At 42.0% G+C, this 15,088-nt stretch overlaps 1 protein-coding gene across 1 annotated transcript in view; it reads right to left on the reverse strand.

Annotated features, from left to right (window-relative positions):
- The window catches only part of LOC122148960 (XK-related protein 6-like), a 59,872-nt gene continuing 44,784 nt past the window's right edge, over positions 1-15,088 (reverse strand). Inside the window, 2 exon segments of the mRNA XM_042777580.1 lie at positions 1-1,932; positions 3,334-3,530. Coding sequence (XP_042633514.1) covers positions 959-1,932; positions 3,334-3,530 — 1,171 coding nt within the window. The 3' untranslated portion in view covers positions 1-958.

The following is a 15,088-nucleotide window of genomic DNA, read 5'->3' on the forward strand; positions in this document are numbered from 1 at the left end:
GAAATAGAAAATTTACTGTTTATTGTTAGTTTTCATAAATTGAATGCATCCTTTTTTTTCTAAAAAAAAAAAAATCGTACTAAGCCCAAACTTTTGAATAATAGAGTAGTGTAAGAAAATATGTCCCATTCATTCAATCTAATGGTCATAAAGTGCATTTTCACATACTATAGATGGGTTAAAAAAATAGTGGGCCATATGTAAAAATAAATAAATAAATAAATCAAATATTCAGCTCTTTCAGATTACAGAGCTGTAGATATCACATCACTAGTGAGATTCAGTAGGAAAAGACATGTTAAGATAAATATTAAGGACCTTGATGATCAAAATTGTGGTGGCAGTGTTATATCGTAGGCCAACACCAAAATTTTGCACCAATGACATCATTGCATTTTACTTAAAAAAAAAGCGATTGTACCTTTTTGGCGCTATTTGACAACAATTTCAAGTCTCTTCCCCCTTAATCACAGGAGAAAAGGAGTGGGGCATCATGTGCTTTTTCTGACAATCAAATGTGCTTTTTAGTGTCTGGCTGATATTGACTCACTTGCCATCTTTAAGATCAGTTGTCACCACAACTGTTTGGGAAAAATGTAGGCACAAAATGGTAAAAGCAAAATCAGAATGAGGATGCTAAAGACTATGTTCCTCCATCATTCCCATCATGCACATGTCAGAGACGACAGGGCCACAAACACCATCAAACATACACATTAGCTAAACTTTCACACCATAGTAACCCAAATTAGGGAATGTTGTATTTCGAACTATCTGTTCTCCAACTCTACACTGTGTTAGTCAAAATATATGTTGAATATTCTCTGTTTAGACTCTTTTAGATGCACTCTTATAGCTTAAGAGTACAACTAAATAAAAACTCTGAAGAAAAAAGCACCAAGGGAAGTGGAGAACCAGAGAGGGCATGAGAGTAGAGAAGGAACAGCATTGCATGCCTTCACAGGGAGGACTCGTACTGGAGCAGCTCGTAGAGGAGGGGTCCATCCCTGTACCTGATGCCCACCGCGTTGGGGCTGATGTACTGGAGGATGTTTATGGTTCGCCGCAAACGTCGGTCCACAAAGTGAGCATCCCAGGCTGGGTAGCGCTTCCTGGGCATGTCGATCTTGATGAGGGGCCCCTCGGGGGGGATGGGCCGACCTGCCGCATCGGTGGGTTCTGTGGATCTCACCTGGAACACCGGTAGACAAGTGTCTGTGGCAGCCTCCTCCGGCTCGCCGTAGTCCCCTGAAGCCATACCCCTGGTCGGGGTGGCTTGGGAGCCCCGATGCCCTGGAGTGGGTGCCATGGGCTCGGCCTCAGGTGGTAAGGGGAGGCCCCAGAGCAGCTCAGCACAGCAGGAACTGGCCAGCACCCTCATCCGGGGCCCCATAGGATGCAGGACCCCATAGTAGAGGACCATGCAGGCCACTCCTGAGGCAAAGCACAGGAAGACGCCACAGAGGGCGGATGCAGCGTAGGAGTCGGTAGTGACCGGGTCTCTGTAGGTGTACCACAGAGCAGTAAGGATGGTATTTTCCACCAGCACCAGCAAATAATAAACCACCATGCGGTATCGGGTCCTTCCCTCCTTGACGTTAAACCAGCAGAAGACGTAGACTACGCCTACCACCATGTTGAATAGCACCTCCTCCCACTTGGACATACAGAAGTCGGTGCCTCCGTGGATTACCCAGAAGGCCATGGCACACCAGTGCAGCACCACAAAAATGCCAAAGTAGATGTGGAAAACTGAGGCAAAGAGGGCGAAAGATAGCGCCCTAGAAGAAATGGTGAAGAAACGCCATAGAAGATGCACCACCGCTCCCCTGTAGCTCATGCTCTTTTGGTCATCACGGGAATCACGCAGAAGCTTGTGGTACGAGGCCAGAACCCAGGAAAGAGAGAGGAGGGATGCAACCGCTGACACACCTGGGGAACAGAAAGACATACAATTATTCTGATTAAATACGTAAAATATCATTGCTTATTATATTTGGAATTAATATGAATGTCTTTAAAAATTATAGTATTAATAATACTAAATAAATGATAAATAATATTACAATTATTGAAGTAAAACATAATGTATATAAAATAATGAAACAAAAAACAATGGGGTCAGTAAGACTTTTTTTCTCAAAAAAAAAAAAAAAAAAACTTTTATTCAGCATTAAATTGATTTATATTTAAAATAAATTCAGTTCTTAAATCTATTCATCAAAGAATTCTGAAAAAATATGTATCACAGTTTCCACAAAATTATTAAGCATCAAAATTTTTCAATATAGATATAAGCAGAAAATCATGTGACACTGAAGAGTAATGACTGCTAAAAATTCAGCAATAAATGCATTAAAGTGTGGTTCAATTTCCAGGTTCTAATCTATCTGTTATTGTAACACCTGCAATTTTAAGAACTTTTGTGTATCAAAAAACCCCCAAAACAAAACCACAATGCCATATATGTGTACTGTGATGAATAACATAAACTATCTGCATCCAATAATGCTAATGAAAAGCACGCTAATACATAGAAACAGCATCATTTCTACAACACCTGCCTACCATTTGTTGGAGCCATTTTCCAAAACACACCTCTGTCTTGTTCTTTATATCTTTTTTCTAAGATGTTTACCATTCATCCTGCTGAGCTCAGACTTCATGTTCATAAAGGCATCTGCACTGCTGGCAGTGCTGTCACCTTAGACGTAAGAAATGGTCTTACGGCTCAGATTATCTGCTGCACAGCAGAAAAAAACATGCTGCCCACAGACACAGTTGATCATTCAAAAAGTATCAGCCAGGGAGGGCTTTATTCTTAGATTCATCCCCAAGTCAGCCTTTTTTCCAGAAACACAATATGGATTTGCCATGATGTGTCCGGTTTTCTGAAAGATTAAGATGGTCCTTGGATGTGTTGATGAATTATTACAACACAAAGCTAACCTAACTGCGAATTGCAGCCATGGATCATGTTGTTACAGAGCCTTGATTTGCACTCATAAAAAATAAAAGGTATATTTCCAGCAGTATTTTTAATCAGGAAATGATGCTTGAGCATGTGATAAGTTACCAAGTAATTAGAAACAAATTTCACTACTGTAATTATTAACCTATAATTGCATTATGCTACACCACAATCACAAAATATGGAAACATGAGTAAATACATCTTCTGAAAGGTATACATTGTGTCACATTCTTTTTACCAAGGTTTCAGAGTTATCTCAGTGAAATCTACACACCAAAAAAACATTCATCACTGACAAACAAAAGCAGTACTGTTCGAAATGTCAGCGGTCTCAGTACAGAGCCTAGAGGCACTCCTTACACTGCAGAGTTTCGGCCCGGTTCTTCTGGATCATGATGCAGAGCTGGAGAACCAGCTGTGGAGCGCTTTCCAGAAATGCCTCCAGTAGACGGAGCATGTTGACATCGGCATACTCAAACATCATGGCCCAGTAGAAGCGTCGCTGGTTCTCCTTTTGTCTGCGGCTCTGGATGCCAAGATACATTGTTCTGATGTACCTGCAGAGGTGCAGATGCAGAAGAGAAGGAAAGCAGATATAGTATAAAGCTGGAATATACAGAGAACTGATTACATTTCAGATGAAAATAACAGTAAGCACAGAGGAGAAACAGAGAAAGAGAAAACAAGGTGAGGGATCAGTTAACCAGAAGGATATATCACATATCCATTATGTATACATTCTCTTCAAACTAGTGTTGTGTTGGGGAAGAACTAAAAGTATCAATGCTGCTAATTTTTACATTTTTTTTAAAGTGTGACACCAGCTCAGCTGTTCTTGTAGTGTAGCTTTTCTTGTAACAATCTACTACAGTAGTGTGAAAATGCACTTTGCTGTTTTTGTCACATTTTTGCACAGTTTTGTGACTGAGATAGCTAAGGCTAATTACAACTGCTATCAAACACAATCACACACACACTCTGCTAGAATGTCTCACTCAAACTTCACTTGTCTGTGTTTGTTCCAGACAGAGTGTCAGTTTGTGTATTATCTGTGCGCTTTTTTCAATGTTTTTTTTTTTTTCCCAGGTTACATCATTACTAGAAGGTAACTGTCACGGGGATGCGGGGATGAACTCAAGCGCAGACAGGATGCACTACACACAAGGTTTATTACTGACAAAAGGGAAAACAAAACCCACGAGGGGGAAAACAACGACTAGGGAAAAGACAAACACTTAACAAGACTCTGACTTGACTGAAATCACACAGTAAAACAAAAAGACTCTTCACTCTGGTTATCACACGACAGAAATACAATCCAAAGGTCAGACAATGTGTAACAATGAACCACACCAGACAGCGAACACAAGGGGATTGAAATAGGGAGACTAATGATAACATAACAGGTGACACAGGTAAAGCAATAATGACAAAACGAGGATAACAAGGGGGCGGGGCAAGGGAACGAGACAACACAAGCACATGACCCAAAGACAAGGCCATGTGCTTGCACACAAAACACGGGTCTGTCATGATCCTGCCTCAAGACTAAAGAAAATCAAGGACAAGAGGGCAGAATCATGACAGAAACCCCTCCCTTAAGGAGCGGCTTCCAGACGCTCCTCAAGGGGACATCAAACGCGAGACATGACTGACTGAGACACAGACACAAACCAACAAAACATGACAAATAACAATAAAGGTAAACAAGAATACACAACGACAGGGTTCGGGTGACATATCAGAAACAACAAACAAGGAAGGGGAGGAGGCGGGACAACAAAGTTCGTGGGGGGAAGTCCATGGTGGATGGGTGGAGCGGAGGTCTTAGGTTGACGGGATGGCTGATGACGAGGGGTCCGGGCAGGTCTGGCTGGCGTAGAGTGGGAAGGGAGCTTGGGAGAAACAGTCCGGGGTTGTACTGTGACAGGGGGTACAGCGGGCAACTGTGGAGCGAAAAAAGGTGCTGGGCTCACAGAAGCAGACCCAGAGTCGATGCTTCCCCACACTGAATCGACACTCGGCAATCTCGGCCTCTGAAGCGGCGTCGATAGAAGCTGACTCTGGAACAGAGCTCTCTGCAGCCGGCTTGGGGTCAGCGCTCTCTGCAACCGGTTTGGGGTCAGCGCTCTCTGCGGCCAGCTTGGGGTCAGCGCTCTCTGCGGCCAGCTTGGGGTCAGCGCTCTCTGCGGCCAGCTTGGGGACAGGGTCTGGGGACAAGACAGGTCTGACAGGAACCTCTAGGATTTTGACAAGGCGTGACAAATACTCCGACAGGGTCTTGGCAGCAGTGACGACAGGCAACTCCTGACGAGCTGAAACAGACTGTAACACTGCTTTAGCAGCAGAATCGGCCGCGGCTCTCTCCTCAGCTCTCACGACTGCAGACTCAGATACTGCTCTCTCGGTTACTGGTTCGGAAACCTCCTTCACTGCGGTAGTTTCAGGAACAACAGTCTCTCCCCGCAGTCTTCGGAAAAGCCTTCCCTTCAGCAACCTCTGGAACAGTGCTTACAGCGGCAGGCTCAGGAACAACGCTCTCGTTACAGTGGCAGGTTGGGGAGCCATCGCGGACTCAGGGGGAGATGGGGACGAAGGACAGAGAGCACCCCTCTTCCTCCTCTTTCTCCTTGGCCGCGGAGCAGAGGCAATAGCCGGATCTGTGATCGGTTGGGGAGGTTCAGCAGGAGCCGTGACTGGTAGTGGAAGGACAGTCTCAGGCAGGGTTGACTCCGTTGCTGAGGACTCCGAGGCAGACTCCCACGAGATCCGTCTCCCACGTTTCCTGCAGAGACTGATAGGTGAGGAAGATGCCTCGGGATTTGAAGAGGGATGAGCCTGATCCCCCAGTGTTGCCACGGCTAGGACCCGACCCTCTGAGATCACAGGCAGCTTCGCAGAAGGTGGGGACCTCGAGGAGGAACCCTGCAGCTCCTCCTGGGAGAAACTCTCCCAGAGTCGGGCATACTCCCTCAGGGTCCACTCACTCTGGGACGAGAATGGAAGGTTGACCCTCCTCTTGTCGGTGGGGGACGACAACCAGCATTGTTCCCGGAACTCTGATTGTCTCTGGAGTTGGGAGGACATCCTGTCTGCTGGGTTCATTCTTCGGTGGTTCATTCTGTCACGGGGATGCGGGGATGAACTCAAGCGCAGACAGGATGCACTACACACAAGGTTTATTACTGACAAAAGGGAAAACAAAACCCACGAGGGGGAAAACAACGACTAGGGAAAAGGCAAACACTTAACAAGACTCTGACTTGACTGAAATCACACAGTAAAACAAAAAGACTCTTCACTCTGGTTATCACACGACAGAAATACAATCCAAAGGTCAGACAATGTGTAACAATGAACCACACCAGACAGCGAACACAAGGGGATTGAAATAGGGAGACTAATGATAACATAACAGGTGACACAGGTAAAGCAATAATGACAAAACAAGGATAACAAGGGGGCGGGGGGGCAAGGGAACGAGACAACACAAGCACATGACCCAAAGACAAGGCCATGTGCTTGCACACAAAACACGGGTCTGTCATGATCCTGCCTCAAGACTAAAGAAAATCAAGGACAAGAGGGCAGAATCATGACAGTAACAAGTGCTTATCTTTATTAGGGAGTCATTTGAATTATTAACTCAGTTGATTCACTCAACTTGCAAGCAACTGCAACTGAATCATTAGTAATCTGTATCATTCACTTAACCGATTCGTTCAACAACGCTGATTCCTTAAAAAAAACATGAGAAGGGCTCAAAAAATCTGAAAAATGCCACCTCTGCAGGCAGCATACATAGGAAGGAAGGCAACAAGGCACATCTGAATCCCATGATCATCTCACATCCTCTCTGCTGAGATACATTGATCTGATCCATTTTTGAAGGCAGCATAGATGAATCTTTTGGTGCCTATGATATCCCACTATTCTGTGCATTCTGTTCCATGACAGTTGAGCTTATTATTTAAAAATATTTAAAAGGCTTTGTGAAAGTGTGGTTGGTGGTCAGTTTGTGTGTAAATGTCTGTTTTGGCCAACTTTTTCCACTTTTGATTAAATTTCAAGGAAGAAATTAGTATTGTAGTAATTATATATTCACTTATTCATTTAGCTATTACAAAAGCTCACTCTGTTTTGTTGTAAATCAGAATTTTTTTGTTATGCTCAGAAGTCTGTTTGAAATCAGTCATATGCAAGTGCTAAGCTTTCATGCACAGCCACTCCATATCAAAATAACACAACTGAATCATGCTCAGAGACACGACGATTTTCAGCAATATTTTATATATATATATAATATATATATATACCATAAATATATTTAGATATATATATATAATATATATATATATATATATATATATATATATACATATATATACATATATATACATATATATATACATATACATATATATACATATATATACATATACATATATATATATATATATATATATATATATATATATATATATATATATATATATATACATACATATATATATATATACATACATATATATATATATGTATATATATATATATATATATATATATATATATACATATACACTCCACCTAAAGGATTATTAGTAACACCATACTAACACTGTGTTTGACCCCCTTTCGCCTTCAGAACTGCCTTAATTCTACGTGGCATTGATTCAACAAGGTGCTGAAAGCATTCTTTAGAAATGTTGGCCCATATTAATAGGATAGCATCTTGCAGTTGATGGAGATTTGTGGGATGCACATCCATGGCACGAAGCTCCCGTTCCACCACATCCCAAAGATGCTCTATTGGGTTGAGATCTGGTGACTGTGGGGGCCATTTTAGTACAGTGAACTCATTGTCATGTTCCAGAAACCAATTTGAAATGATTCGAGGTTTGTGACATGGTACATTATCCTGCTGGAAGTAGCCATCAGAGGATGGGTACATGGTGGTCATAAAGGGATGGACATGGTCAGAAACAATGCTCAGGTAGGCTGTGGCATTTAAACGATGCCCAATTGGCACCAAGGGGCCTAAAGTGTGCCAAGAATACATCCCCCACACCATTACACCACCACCAGCAGTCTAAACAGTGGTAACAAGGCATGATGGATCCATGTTCTCATTCTGTTTACGCCAAATTCCGACTCTACCATCTGAATGTCTCAACAGAAATCGTGACTCATCAGACCAGGCAGCATTTTTCCAGTCTTCAACTGCCCAATTTTGGTGAGCTTGTGCAAACTGTAGCCTCTTTTTCCTATTTGTAGTGGAGATGAGTGGTACCCGGTGGGGTATTCTGCTGGTGTAGCCCATCCGCCTCAAGGTTGTGCATGTTGTGGCTTCACAAATGCTTTGCTGCATACCTCGGTTGTAACAAGTGGTTATTTCAGTCAAAGTTGCTCTTCTATCAGCTTGAATCAGTCGGCCCATTCTCCTCTGACCTCTAGCATCAACAAGGCATTTTCGCCCACAGGACTGCCACATACTGGATGTTTTTCCCTTTTCACACCATTCTTTGTAACCCTAGAAATGGTTGTGCATGAAAATCCCAGTAACTGAGCAGATTGTGAAATACTCAGACCGGCCCGTCTTGCACCAACAACCATGCCACGCTCAAAATTGCTTAAATCACCTTTCTTTCCCATTCTGACATTCAGTTTGGAGTTCAGGAGATTGTCTTGACCAGGACCACACCCCTAAATGCATTGAAGCAACTGCCATGTGATTGGTTGATTAGATAATTGCATTAATGAGAAATTGTACAGGTGTTCCTAATAATCCTTTAGGTGAGTGTATATATATATAAAACATCCAACATTAAATAACATGTTCATTAGGGTTTATTCTATGTGGTTTAGTAATCAGTAGTGCATGATAACTGGAAGTGGATAGTTATTGCAGCATACATACAGACTGCTAATCTAGCCCTATTTTTTCTTCTCATTCTGTATTAAAGACAACAGTATATACCGGTGGGGATAGTGGCCCACAGGCGCCTGTCTAGGCAGGGATGGAGTTCTGTGTCAGCGACTGTCAGGGATTGATTATCTGTGATCTTGACATGCATGATCTTCTAGAGCTTAACACCATGGAGTCACTTATATTTATTTGAAGGCACAATCTTGGGCCACAATTCTCTCTCATTTCTTACCTAAAGCTCAATTACTGTATGATGCTTCATGAGAGAAGCTGGGACACATTAAGAGCCTAGGTGCTGAGAGGAGAAAATTGCATTCAGCCATAATAACAGGACTGAGACTTTGAGGTCAACATGAGGTAAATGGGACTCACAGGCCCAGTATCTGAGAAAATGAAACTGCCTCCTAAAAAGAGTGTAATGATACAACTACACCACTAGAGGGTTCACTTTACTGTTATGTAAAACAGGGTGTAAAATACATTCTGTAAAAACTGCAGACAATCAGTTACTTAAAGGTGCTTCAAGCTAAAAAATGTCCCTACTACCTGACAGATATAATTAGAATAGCTATCCTGAGAAACCACACCTGTGGTGATAGTCCTAGTCTATGTATACAGATACCAAATAAATATGTAGCTAATTATTCAGTGTAACATAATGTTGAAGTATCACTTGTTGATCTGATTAGCAGTTTTATCCCTGTTTATATATATATATATATATATATATATATATATAGAGGGATAAAACTGCTAATCAGATCAACAAACGATACTATGTTACTTCAACATATGTGTGTGTGTGTGTGTATATATATATATATATATATATATATATATATATATATATATATATATATATATATATATATAGAGGGATAAAACTGCTAATCAGATCAACAACACGATACTATGTTACTTCATATATGTGTATATTCATATATTCATATGTGTGTGTGTGTGTGTGTATATATATATATATATATATATATATATATATACACATACATACATACATATATACATATTGCATTCTAAATTGCTGTGTGGACTCCAGAACAACTGGCAACCACTTTATGGAAGCTAATGAGCATCTGCATATAAAGAACAAATATAATAAATAAAATAATAAATTGTGAGATACAAAGGCAAAGTTACAAAATAAAGCTGCACTTATAAGAAATAACACACTCTTATGTCAGTTCATTACTAATTCATAACTATTTTACATTATGGCAATTTGGTGGCGACTTATTATGAACTCATACAATATAATTTGAAAACAATTATGAAACAAAAGTCACAATTACAATGTGTAATATTCACAAAAGTAAATTCACAGTTTTAAACAAAAAGTTGCAATTGTGAGATGTAGTCACAATTAAAAGAAATAAAGTCAACCATTGTATTATTTTTCACTCTGAAGTTGAAACAGCTTCTTTAAAAACACATCCAATCAGTCTTATTATCTAAAAATATTATAAGCATTTAGGAATCACTCATGGGTCCAAATGACATGCATTTTTGTGCACTTCAAATCTTTGTTACACAGAAAGCAGTGTAATACACAGTACATTGAAAGGACTTACGGGAAACACATTGATGCATAAACTTCAAAGTTAGTCACAGATGCCATCCCACCTCCTTGGCTCCAGTTCATAACAATGTTGACAAGCGTAATCTGCCATCTCACCCCTATTGTTTCTTTCATGTCTGCTTTTGCCATTCTGTTCACTCAATATGTTCTTTATGGTTTACTTATCCACACCGTCGGTAAGTGCACCCCGTCTCCCTGCTCTCCACCTCTCTCTGTTGTGTACATTATACTGAAATCTACAAAATCTCATTTTTACTGCTTCAGGTACGGATTTTTGAATGTAAAAACTCAGCAGCAGGTCCTATATCAGCATGAAAGGGGCAGCTGCTGCTTGAAGTTGCTGTGACTTCACTTCTCTGGCTGCCATAACTGTACCATCTGCTCGGAGCTACTTATACACTGAGAGCAGCTCACCTGGCCTGTTTACACACCAACTACTGAACACTGCTACATCTGCTCTCGCGTTTAATGTACACATTAAGTACAGAACATGGCTACAGCTGCTCTAAAGTCGCACACACAATAGTTTCACAGATGCTATCTGCTCTTGAAAACGTATATTGGTGTGAAACTCATTTTCATGTTCAACCCCTTACAAAAGTACTGAAGTTACAACATGGTATACAGTGATGATTTCAGGTATTTGATATACTGAAAGTCAACATGAACATAACTAGCACCAACAGCTATTTAGGCAATAGCTAGTGAGTAGTGTAAACTAGCCAGAATATCTATTGGTGAACATTCTAAACTAGCTGCAATAACTGGCTCATGATAAACATTATGAACTAGCCTTAGCCATTTAGCTATTGGTGAACATTATAAACCAGCAACAATAGCTATTTGGCCAATTGTAAACATTATGAACTAGCCTTCGATAGTTGCCTATTGATGAACATTATAAACTGGCTACAATAGCCAAGTCATGGTAAATATTATGACCTAGGCTAATAGCTATTTGGCTAATCATAAACATTATTATACACTAGCCTTAGCTATTTGGCTACTGGTGAACATTATAAACTAGCTAAAGTCACTAGTTCATTTCATTTTTTTTTTTCAAATTCATTTTTGATGACATGTTTCCAAAGTCATAATGTAAACAATGAAATTTATTCTGAAGAAAAACAGGAATACTCATTAAGAAACTATAAACAACTTTAACGTCCCGTCAAGACTGTCCATCAGTTTTTCTCTAATGGCCTAATTGTCTTATGAGGACTGTATACTGTAACAATTTTTTCTTGCACATTTGGAGGTTCTTCAGAGAATGACAGCTCTTTTCAATGACTCTTGGGAATCACATGCTTTTTTTGAAACAAGCATGGCCTTTAGAATCTTTCACCAGAATGTGTTTTGAATGGAGCGTAATCTCTCTCTGCCGCTCACTGCTCTCATGAAGCTAATTACAACTATAATCATCTTTGCATTTGTTGCAAAGCTTAATGGCTTCAACAGGAGCCGGTAATTATGTAAAAGTAGGAGTACCATTTGGTGGCAAACATCACTAACAACAGCAACAAAAAGACATTCTTGTGCACACCAGCAAAGCACATTATGCTTCTTTGTGAAAGTTAATTCATCAAACAGCCTAGGCTGCAACACATCTCAGCACAAAATGTTGCAGAAACAGTTTTTTCTCTCTGTTTTTTTAACATTATTTGAGGATTTTATGCCTCTAAATTCCCTCAAGTTATGTCCACACATTCAGTGTTTGTATAGCAAACTGATGTTATGATAAAACTGAAGACCCGCGTACAGTGTTATTGAGAATAATAAAGTGGTAAACAAAAAAAACATAAAAAAGCAGAACTTGACTAGATAGACAAGGCTTGACCAAGTACCCTAAACATAAAAGACTCTCAAAATTCAGTCAGAAAAGAACAAAATGTACACTTAATAATCAAAGGCAATGTGAGGGCTATATAAATATACTGTAGGGATATAAGATACTGTATAACAAGATTAAATGAACAGCAACAAATGACTAAACAAGAATAACAAACTACAATCTATGACTAAACAAGACTGAGCAACAACAACCAATTACTAAACATATTTACATTAGAGTTTACATTATTTACACCAGATGAAGAGATCTTTAACAGACATCTTGCAGACATATGTGCGCTATCTGGGCAATTACTAAACAAGACTGAACAACAACCACCAATGACAAAACAAAAATAACCAGCAACAATCCATGAATAGAAAAGATTGACTAACAACAACCAATGAGTATACAATGACAAAAATCGTCTCATGTTACATATGTAATCATTGGTTCCTCGAGGGAACAAGGTGCCCATGCTGCCAGACTTCCACATCCCTGCCTAATGTGTATCCGAAGAGCACAGCTAAGGCAAGAGAACAGAAGATCCCAGAGTGGCTCGCATATCTAGGCCATAGAATCTCACAAAGGTGGAGGGTGTGGATGTCTTGTATCCACACTCCTGCTAAGAAGGTCTTGGAGGCCGCCATACCCCGAGTGGAGTGAGCCTTGACTCCCATCGGCAAGGGGAGGTCAGAGGACTCATAAGCCAGGTTGATAGCCTTAACTATCCACCGGCTGAGGGTTTGCTTAGTTGTGGGTAGACCCCTTTCGGGAGGACCGTAGCACATGAGCAGTTGGTCCGTCCTTCTCCACATGGCAGCTCTGTGGACGTATGTGTCCAGCGCTCGAACTGGACACATACAATTAAGCTTCTTCTGGTCAGGTTCCCAGAAGGGAGGAGGACAGAAGGTCTGCAGCACTATTAGTTGTGGTGCGACGGAGGGAACCTTTGGAGTATAACCCGCTCGAGGGTATAAAAATGCTTTTTAGAAGGCCTGAAGGTCTCCAACTCTCTTTAGAGATGTAATAGCCTGCAACAAAGCCGTCTTTACAGTCAGATAACGGTCTGATATCTCCTGGTTCGGCTTGAATGGAGTTTTACAGAGAGCCTCTAACACCACAACCAAGTCCCAGGGGGGAACACGGGACCGTACTGGAGGCCTCAGCCTCAGTGCACTGCGGAGGAAATGTGTCACTAGGGGGTGACTACACACTGACTGGCCACCGAGGGGGATATGGTAGGTTGCAATGGCCACCACGTAAACTTTTAGGGTTGGAGTGGGTCAACCCTGCAGAGAACCTGGCTTGAAAAACTCAAGAACTGTAACAACTGGGCAGTTAGCTGGGTTAAGCTGGCGGTCTCTGCACCATGAGGTGAAGAGTTTCCATTTCATGGCATACAGTTTCCTCGTTGAGGGAGCTCTGGATTGGAGGATGGTCTCAACAACCTCGGCTGAGAGACCGGATGCTATGAGCTGTGCTCCCTTAGGGGCCACACCCACAGTTTCCACAACTCCGAGCGGGGGTGAATTACTGTATCCTGCACCTGTGAGAGTAGATCTCTCCTGACTGGAATCTCCCATGGAGAGCTGTCGAGGAGCAAAATCAGATCTGAGAACTATAATTGGCCCGGCCAGAACGGGGCTACTAATAACAACCGAACCCCGTCCCGGCGTACTCTCGCCAGAACTCCCGGGAGCAGAGCAATCGGGGGAAAAGCATGCAGACGATGCCTCGGCCAAGTCTGTACCATAGCGTCCAGGCCCAGAGGAGCTGGATGAAATACAGAGAACCAGAGTGGACATTGCGATGTCTCCTGAGTCGCAAAGAGGTCCACCTGAGCCTGGCCAAATATTCTCCATATCTGCTTCACCACCTCGGGGTGAAGCATCCATTCCCCGGGCCTTGGCCCATGTCTCGACAGGATGTCTGCTCCTAAATTGAGATGTCCAGGAATATATACTGCTCTGAGTGAGAGGAGTTTGTCCTGGGACCAAGGGTCACGAACGTAGACCTCCCTGGTGGTCAGGCTGTGTTGTCCGTGCGCACCAACACATGTTGATCTCTCAGGTCTGGGAGGAAGTGTTTAAATGCTTGATACACAGCCAGCATCTCCAGACAATTGATATGCCATGTCAGATGGCGACAACTCCACAGACCACTCCACAGTCCTGATTCAAGAACCAAGGTTTCTTCCACATGTCTGAGGCATGGAGGCATCGTCGCATGACCTTGATAGTTCGAAGTGGATTCCCTTGGTCTTGAGCCACCACTGTAGGGGTCTCATGTACAGCAGGCCAAAGGGTATCACATTGGATGCAGCTGCCATTAGACCTAATAATCTCTGAAACTGCTTTACAGTGAGTGACTGGCCTTTGCTGACTCTCTTGACTGATGTGAGGATCGACTCGATACGAGCAGGGGACAGATGTGCCTGCATTGTGGTCGAATCCCACACCATGCCTAGATAAGTGGTTCTCTGTAATGGAGAAAGTACACTTTTCTTGACGTTCAGTCTCAAAGCCAGCTCCCCATGTGGGCAAGAACGACATCTCGATGTTGAACCGTCATCTGCTCCGACTGAGCTAAAATCAACCAATTGTCGATATAATTTAGTATGCGAATGCCCTGCAGTCGTAGTGGAACCACAGCAGCATCCAGACACTTCATAAAGGTGCGGGGTGAGAGTGCAAGGCCGAACGGAAGTACTCGATATTGGCAGGCTCCGGGATGGAGGTTGTGGCCTTGACCACAGGAA

Source organism: Cyprinus carpio, chromosome A20, assembly GCF_018340385.1.
Source record: "Cyprinus carpio isolate SPL01 chromosome A20, ASM1834038v1, whole genome shotgun sequence".
Taxonomy (NCBI): domain Eukaryota; kingdom Metazoa; phylum Chordata; class Actinopteri; order Cypriniformes; family Cyprinidae; genus Cyprinus; species Cyprinus carpio.